Source organism: Homalodisca vitripennis, chromosome 1 (assembly GCF_021130785.1).
Source record: "Homalodisca vitripennis isolate AUS2020 chromosome 1, UT_GWSS_2.1, whole genome shotgun sequence".
Classification (NCBI taxonomy): Eukaryota; Metazoa; Arthropoda; class Insecta; order Hemiptera; family Cicadellidae; genus Homalodisca; species Homalodisca vitripennis.
The window spans coordinates 158,300,462-158,309,789 of NC_060207.1; the positions used below are offsets into that span (position 1 = coordinate 158,300,462).

The 9,328-nt window shown below is 33.3% G+C and overlaps 1 protein-coding gene across 1 annotated transcript; it reads right to left on the reverse strand.

Annotated features, from left to right (window-relative positions):
• Window positions 1-200: 200 nt before the first annotated feature.
• LOC124374890 (phenoloxidase-activating factor 2-like) lies at window positions 201-9,105 on the reverse strand. The gene is made up of 7 exons (XM_046833034.1): window positions 8,950-9,105; window positions 5,775-5,928; window positions 4,366-4,633; window positions 3,939-4,262; window positions 3,584-3,849; window positions 1,785-1,948; window positions 201-585 (listed from the first exon to the last, which is right to left on the reverse strand). Exons 2-7 carry the CDS (start codon window positions 5,926-5,928, stop codon window positions 397-399), a joined length of 1,365 nt encoding a protein of 454 aa, XP_046688990.1. The 5' UTR covers window positions 8,950-9,105; the 3' UTR covers window positions 201-396.
• Window positions 9,106-9,328: the final 223 nt, after the last annotated feature.

Sequence of the window (9,328 nt, forward strand, 5' to 3'; positions counted from 1 at the left end):
CTATAACTTTACTATCGATTGTTGCAGAAATAAAATAAACACGCTCTAAAATACTTTCAGACATGAACTAAGCACCTCAAAAATGTTAATATAACACAGTATTAATCTGTTTCTCCTTTTTTTTGCCTAATACATGTATGAAGTGTTCTGCAATGAACATGACAGAATTGACGTGTTGTAGGTAAAAATAAATAAACTAATATAAATTAAAATTTATTGAAATATTTCTCGAGTTTCACATTATTCACTCAATATGACACCTTTAGTCACTCTCATAAAATTACAGCATTGGTAGGATTGGTTTGTTTTGGTAGTAGCATGGCTGACTCATATTGGGACAGCATTTTTCAAGTCACATAGTCAAAAATTTATTTTTGCAAGATTAGGGCAGGTGAGTTAATAGGAGTCAAGGTAAATGCCCTGAGCCTGGAGCTTGTTGTTAATCCAGTCAATGAAGTAAGGGACGTTAACATAGACACCTGGAGTCTCAGTGCCACAGTCAATGCCCCAAGCTACGATTCCAGCCTGCACGTACACGTTGGGGTTGTTTCTGCTGGGACACACCAGAGGACTGCCACCATCACCCTGTCCAACAGCAAGGTATTTAAGTTTAGAATATCTCAGTCAATAAAGTTGGTGCCTCAAGTCTGCTGTTTGTTGTAAATTCAGAATATGAATTAAGGAACTTTGACACTTGGTATCTCAGTGTCTATACTGTTGACCTTGAACATACAGTAAACATTGAGATCAGTGTTACAATTACACTCACCAACTTTTCTCAGCAAGGACATAGCCAGTAAGAGGGCTCAAGGGACACCCCAAGTGTTCTAATTGGTTCAATAACTTTTTTTAGTAAACAATTATTATTATTGAAATATTTCAGTATTACTGACATATACTACTGAAAGATCGTTCTCAACACAGATAGAGGTCAAGAACTTTTTAAGGAACAAAATTATTTCTTACTTTCTGTCCACTTGGGGAAAATATCAGTTGTCTTGATTCTCGCATAATTTTTCCTGGCTACGTTATTTTTTCTCAGGTAACAAGAAAATCTGGCAATGTTAGTGGAATGATTTGATTTATAGATAACCCATTTTAAATAGTGCACTAAGCTGTGAGTAAATAATTTTATTCTCAACTTTCAAGATGGCAGTGTGGAAAATGTCGTATTTATTCAATTGATATATCACTCAGTGCAGAAAAACCAGATTTTTATTATAGCGTTTACTAATTTTATTTTTTAATTTATTGATAGTTTACAATCATGAATGTTAAAAAAATATTTAAAAATATAATAATTATAGAAATGAAAGACAAATGTGAAAAATATAGGTAATATTAATTATTGGGTATTTGAAAGTATTCCGAGTACATTGGTTGTAATGCATTATAAATGTATTTGGTTTAAAAGAATTTCTGTTGGTCCATGGATAAATAAATACTCATTAATTATAGTGCATAAGTTTGTAACAATGTGTTCCATAGCTGCAAAACAAGTAATAAAAGGTAATAAAATGTATTTTTATTACAGTGTTCCAGTGTACTGGTTCAATAAAACTGTAACTCAATAAATAGTAAATCATTTACCTATTGTAGCTAGTAGAAATACAATATTTACTAAACGTAATATCTACTGAGAAGATAGTGACTAAATGCATATGAACTCCTAGAGGTTTTGGTTTCAAGTCAAGACGATCGTAGTATATGCACAGGATTGACAGTTATGAAATTAAACCCTAGTCTAGGAACTTTTCACAATCTCATTTTACATTCATACCAACCTTGCAGGTATCCTTGCCAGGTTGACCACCTGCACAGATGAAGCTCTCATGCAGTTTAAATCTTTGACCCAGTCGAGTCTTCCGTAATGCTTCCAAACAAGGAAGTCTCGGCACAGTCGGAACATCTACTCGTTTCAAAATCACCTGGTATTTGCCTTCCTTACCTGCGAACAGATAATAAGTACAGAATGGTAGTAGCAACAATAAGTAATAATAATTCATCACGCAATTATAAAAATACATCCATGTTAACCTAGAACCAGTGTACATACATATATGAAATTATACATACATTTAGATTACACCTCAATACACATTAGGGAATGTAAAACTTTCTTTCTTGCTCAGTTTTCTATTTTTAATTTAATTTTTAAATAAATGTATACAGTTTATTTACTAAAACAATAAAGCCAGTTAATCAAGTTTACATTATAAAATATATGCTTAATTTTACAGCTGAATGTTTCGTTGTTATTAAGAAAATGTAGTAATAATGAAGTAGATTATGCTTGAAAGGAGATACAAACAAGCAATAAATGAGTAACATTGTACAGTAATCTTGTTTTATCTGTGAACAAACATGTGAAGATAGGATTTGATAAATCCAGTACATTCTTAAATTTATTTATACATGATTTAAATAAGTTTTATAGTATTTAAGATCTCATCAGAATCAGCACTGAAGACTCTTTACATTTTTGCATAAGTCTTATGTTTGCTACATTTTTAGGTTTAAGATGCTTTCAAAATCTGTATTTCACATTTTTCTAGTATTTTCTGTAAAAAGTTATATAAAGTACAGTAACTCTGCGATAATGTCAGGCCACTCCTCTCTGTTACATAGGGGTTTTAATGGACAAATTTATTTAGACTTTAAGAGGTTCCCTAATAACTTTAAGGGCATTTAGTATATAATAACAGAAGGTAGATTTGTTTAAAGAAACCTCGGTAAATTGCTCATGCTTTCTGGTTGACTAATAAAAATAGTTTGTACAATAAATTATCGCATGACATACAATACAAATCATACAAAATCTTACTGCAGTACTTGCCAAAAAAGGCCCTAACCAAATTTTTACTGTAAGCTCATGTCTCTTTTCTTTGTAGCAATGTTATTCTGAAGCCACCAATAGTAAGTCACTCCCCCCACACCCAACTCAGCTATAACTGCCTTATACTCTTCCCACCATGCAGTCTCTGAATCACTTTAAACTTATTTTTAAAGTAAAAACGACACATTTAAGCTAACCACTCATCACCAATCAATAATACTATGGATAATGACAGTAATATAAAACAAATAAGCAAACACACACTTAAAAAACTGAAAAACTGTTTTCTCCTGCAAAACACAGACTGATATAAATGAATCTGCTGACAGTAGACTACAGTGAAATGTAACTTACTACCAGCTGCAACTAATAGGCACTGAGTCATAACAGTTCTAACCCTTTACTGTTATTGTTTGAAATAACAATAGCCAGTAGACACATGAAAACAACGTGGCACTGCTATTTTCCTTACTGTCACACATAAACAAATAACCTGTCATCAGCGTAATTTTGTAAATGCTTCCTAAGTGGTCATTAATTGTTTTAGCAGCCACAGTTAATTATGTAGTTCAGATAATCAGAACCTGTATAATCAGACTTCTTTTGTAGTTGGCTTTAGTTAGCATAGCGAACACACACAGATATTAGGGATGAATAGATTATTCCATTCGGCATAGGAAGAGTAGGCTGGAAATTACTAGCTTTAAGGCTAAATATTAAAAAGAGAACAAATGAATTATTTTTTACCAAATAAATCCTTGCCCCAGCCACTGGCAACACAGTTTCTACCATCCATGTTCTCGTTGGCTCCAGGGAGACAGATAAGACCAACATTCTCAACAGACATGTCCACCGGCCTCTCCAGTATCAGTAGGGCTGGGTCGTTGGCTAGGGATCCATTGTTGAACTGTTCATGAATAATCACTTCTCGCACCTTCACATCTTGTGTGGGATACAACTCGTTCTTGGTCTGGGTATCCCACTCGCCTGCTCGTACCACCAGGTTATCCTTCCTGTAATTACAGAGAGAATGTATAGAATAAAATGGGAACGAATGTTCCATGGTTGGTATTCAAGAGACTTTGAACTTTAGAAAACTCACCCTCTCACACAATGTGCCCCAGAGAGCACCACCTGAGGGTGTATCAGTGAGCCACCACACTGGTAGACACTGACAGTCTTGCCACTGTTGCTCAGGGTTCTGTCTGGGCGCACCACTGCTACCATCCAAGGGAATTCCCCGTACTGAGCCTCATTATCGTTGTCACCCGTGATCCGGAAACCGATTCCCTCGAAGTTTCGGTTGCCGCATGTACCACCGGCTGGCCTTGTATGTGGCTTTGGTGTCACTGGGTTGTCAGGAGGTCGGATGTTTTGTCCTCCACAGCACTTCTCGAGGTAGTTGTCACACTCGTCATCTTTTAACCTTAGATAAAAATTTGTTAAAAATAACAAATTATACCGTTGAAAATAAATTTATTTTGAAAATAGATCATTGGTTTATTGACTTGAGAAAATTATTACCTTACCTGATATCAATGAGTCCCACACCGTCTTCATTTATTGTGTTGTTATCATTGCAGAGGTAGTATTGGACACAAGTACAATCAGAGGGGTTTGGCTGGGGGTTGGGGTTATAGGGTTCTTGCTGGTTTGGTACTGGCTGCTGCGTGTAGTTGGGATCTGGGTTGTTTCCCCCGTTGTGGACATCAGGATTATAATTTCCTCCGTTATTGACATCAGGGGGTGGAGAGTTTCCACACCCAGTGCCACCAGAGCTGCTACCGAATACCTCACCTGAGGAGTACAGTTACAAAGATAAAGCAGAATCTTTAAATAAAATGGATCACTCAGCAACTTGAACAACTAGACTCATTTATCTCAGAATTTCTGATCTGAAATTGGTGGTGCAATAAGTGTTTGGTTGGATACATTTTTTTATTACAAAGTCACAGAAATAATAAGATAGCTTTCCTATAGGCAGAAAAACATTTGTATCATGAGGAAACATAGCCTTTTAAAATTTTAAAATGAGTTATTTTGGAACCAGAACGAAATTAAAGTGGCTTTAGATAAAGAACAATGAATGATAGGTATGAATTATAGGTGTTGTCATGTTTTTAATGATTTATGACTTATGGAAATTACATTTTAAAATGAAATATATTAAAGAGAATTACAATTTTAATAAAACATTGTTTACGAAAATATTAAAAATAAAAAGCATTTTATTCCTTCCAGTCAGTGAAAACACATCGGTTAGTAGAGTGAAACGCCGCCTACCGCATCAGAATACGACGATCCAGTCAGAAATGGCAGCGCATAATGTACTTCACAATGTGTACCTAAAACAACCCGCCATTTCTGATTGGATAAACCTTTTAAGATGCGGTTTGCGGCATTCAACTCAACTAAGTGAGCTCTTTCAAATGAGGTATCACTCGACCCATGCTTTCATTTAAGATTTCCATGTTTTCCTCTGTGGGCCGTCCCCCCATGGTTGGCATATCATGGTAATAGCAAGGAAAAATAGTTTACATAGCCATATGACACTGTGCAAAGTTTATAGATGTTATCTGCTATGGTTTGTAAAATATTAAGCCGTAACCAGACTTTTCGAACACCTTGTATAGAATCTCTTGTTTGATATGTCATCATAATAGTTTATTTTATACATGCATCATCTCTTGATTTATACAGAGAATACATTATAAATTGTTTAGTTAAAAACAGTAGTACCAGTCTTATATTCCTTTATAGTAAAAATAAAACAAAATTGGTAATAGAGTTAAATATCTTCCAAAACTCATCCCAAAAAAATGCTGTTATGGAACTTGATCGAATTTCCATTCTCAGCTTTGATTTTTGCAGAAAAAACTTCACACTTTTGAGGCTAGTGATGCAATATATTAATAACAACTGAGCAGTGAAAACTTACCTAACAGTTGATCAAGGCCACACTCAGACACCTGAGGGGGTTCCTGTGTACTGGGCCGGTCTATTCCTAGTCTTGTGTCAGAGTCCTTGTCTGCAGGGTAGCCTCTCCCCAGAGCCAATAGGCTTATAGTGATCACCAGCAGTGATAGTACCATCTGAGGGAAACCAAACATCTCTATTACTACACATTTGGAAATATAACATAAAAATGAAGTAACATTATTACAAAACTTTATTACTCCAATCAAAACTGAATTATGAAATAATAGTAATAAGAAAAGCAATACAAATGTTATGTTCATACTGAATCAACCCTTCACACCATTGCTCTACGTTATGTGTTGAAAACTCAGTTGCTCCACCGTGATTTGGAATCTTCTCAAATAGCACTCAATTGTGCACTTTATGGGATAATGAGAACACCACTTCTTCTAGATCACATTTGTTTGTAGTATAGGTGTCTCTGATGCTGAAACTGTGTAGTTTCATTTTGAGCTTCTTCGTTGCCGACTGTTTTGGATCTCTTTATATGGATGTTGACTGCAGATTCCAGGAGTCAACTCTGTCACATCACTGCACACTTCAGATGCTGCACTTAGTGGAAGGTGAAATGGAGCTGAATGTAACATTCACACTGAATCAACCCTTCCCATTATTGCTCTAACGTTATGTAAAGGAAAACAATGTCTGTCATGTTCTTAACTGTATTAAAGGTGTGGGGAGCTAACTCTTTTAGGGAACTACATTCATAAAAACTGAAGACTTAAAGAACATCAACAGTGATTGAATAATAATTGGTTATTACAGGATGTGAGTTAAGAATATACAAGGCAGCAGTATAAGCTACCTGCCTTGTACACTACATATTATGAAACAGGATTCACTAGGTTGCATGCAAAATTTCATATTTACAGTTAATTTCATTTCATTTCTTAGATGTCCTGCAGACAAACAATCATACAGAAAAGAATTTTACATCTCTCTACAGTCATTAGAGAAACTGTGCCAACATATTGAGTGATAAGCTTCTATGACACCAAGCCAAACTCCATGGACGGATCTATACCATTTTAGAACTTATTATTGTTTATGCAGAGATGAAGTCTCATATTACATTTTAAAATCAACAGATTAAATTGTTCTTTAGATATCTTGTAAATAGTTATGCTACATATGACATTTCAACATTTTAAATGTCATATGATTGCACACTCAGTTTGTTTAAAAATGTATTTATTTTATAATTTTTTCATTTTTATCATGGTTACTCATAAGACCAATGTAAAAATATTTGCTATTCAATGAAGCCCAGCCAAATCTGACATGCTCTACCATTGAACTTGGCGTTGCTTGAATAGAAATGAAGTTTCATGCAATAATTCATGACTATAGGTCAGTTTGTTCTCAAAATGTGCTGTGAAGACAGAAAGACAGGTGATTTTCAGCCCCTCAAGTGATAGGCTTCACTAAAGCTCAGCCAATAAATATTTTTTGTGTGAAAATTTGGCACAAATTTCCTTCTTTTACATAACTTATGTATTTAAAAATTTCCTGACTCCAAAGAGTACCTTAATAATTTAGATTCCCATGGTTCAAATTCATGATTACACAGTCAAAACTAAATATATTTTACAAAAAAATGTATAGTTACTTGGTTTATGTCATATTAAAAAATCATATTAATGAAATCCATCAGCAGATTCACATTGGTGTATATTTAAGATTATCTAGATGTATAGTGGTTAAAAAATTATAAATATCCTTTGGAGGTATTCATAAATTAATTAGATTTACATGCCAGCTTTCATTAAAATCAGTAAATTATTATCATGTATGATTTTGTTACAATTACATTTTTTTATTTGAAATTATAACTCATTTGTTTTAATTCAAACAAACATTTTTAGGGATACAAATTGTGCATTTTGTTATATCTCTAGGACCATCAATAGTTGATGTTTAAAATTATTTTAGTGTGTTTTAAGAAATTCTTTTGTTTTTTGACAAAATATTATTTTGGATATTTTATTGAATAAACACTTAAACAAAGGTACTAGATGTCTGTTTCATGAAATGTACTATTGATGGATAATAACATATGTAAACTTCTACTGAAAACCAAAATTCTAATTTGAGGACAATCATTATACTTGTTTATGTAATACAAGATATATAATGGATTAGGAAAAACAGATAGAGTTTCTAACAGATGTTTTTTGCTTCAAATCAGGATTTGGGAAATTTACACTCGATATGAAGTATATTATTTTAAATTGACTAATCAAATCTATATTTGTTAAGTATTTTTTATGATGGTCTTTCTGTATAAATACTATGGTAAAATAGTATTGGATAGTTAAATATAAGCAGTTTATATGTTATTTGTTTTTTGGACTTATGCTAATTTATAACCCAATTTTGTATTGGTGAAAACTAATTGCCAGTATTGAAATGAACTCAAGTGTGTTTCAAACCGTGGTTGCATTATTATTTTTTTAATATTCATTTTATCAATTAAAAAGCATACACATTTTGACTTAATGAAATGAAGTAAGTGATGATCACAAATACAGCTACGTTTTCTGAATGGGGAAAAAGTGCAAAAAGAATAAAGTAAATAACATTTATATTTCTACTACATATCTTATTCTTTTCCTATGTATAATTTTCTTATTGAAAATACATGTTTTGTACTAGTAATAGTATACTCTGCATTAATCTAACTAAAACAATTGAGGGATGGAAAATATTAAAAGAATCTTCTATTGATAAGTAACATCAATATGTATTCTATAAAGTTTGCTGCATAGTAATAGTTTTGGTTTTATATCTTTAGTTTGTGTGGTATATTTTATTTTAATTGATTGTGTCTAGTAGGGCATTTGATTAGTAGTTTATTAAACCAAATCATACCTTTGTTTGTTAACTTATTCCTGTAATAGATAATATCAATTCCAATAACATTTTTTGTTTACAGGTAAAATTAATATTATACAGAAACAAAGATAACTAAATATTAATGTTCAAGTGAACGAATTTGCCTGAACCATAAACAAATAATCCATCTACAGTGTGTTGAATGCAAAATGGTCACATTTGCAATCTGTACATAACTAATAATATTAGTATTTCACCTTCAGGTAAAGCAATCTAAAAGGCCTTGGCTATCCACTTACTTGTGCTGTGCTGCTGCTTCCTCTTGTTCACAGCCACTGCCACTGCCACCGCCACTTCCACTTCCACTGCCTTGCCGCGTCCTCTACCTTCAGTCTGACCGGTTTGCCACGGTTTGTGACGACATGGGGATAACCGGTACATTCCCATTCCTGCCAATCATCGCTTAAATCCTTATCTAATTGAAACTTAAAGACTACAGGATGGTGCTAACACAAATAGGTATTCGGGGCTCATATATACACACTGTTCTAAAAACATAAAGTTCCTTGTCTGTATGACCATTGATCATTTTATTTTATTAATTTTTATTTTTTTTATTTTACTTATCACTCAAATATAACAATGATACAAAAATACCGATGTAAGGAAATAAGATAA

What these genes read in the sequence shown, in the direction of transcription:
- LOC124374890 (XM_046833034.1), bottom strand. Translation starts at nt 5,928, where the DNA reads ATGGTACTATCACTGCTGGTGATCACTATAAGCCTATTGGCTCTGGGG. An exon ending in GTGGGACTCATTGATATCAG is followed by an intron (nt 4,263 to 4,365) that starts GTAAGGTAATAA and finishes TTTTTATCTAAG; the next exon opens with GTTAAAAGATGACGAGTGTG. An exon ending in CTGGCAAGGATACCTGCAAG is followed by an intron (nt 586 to 1,784) that starts GTTGGTATGAAT and finishes GCTGTTGGACAG; the next exon opens with GGTGATGGTGGCAGTCCTCT.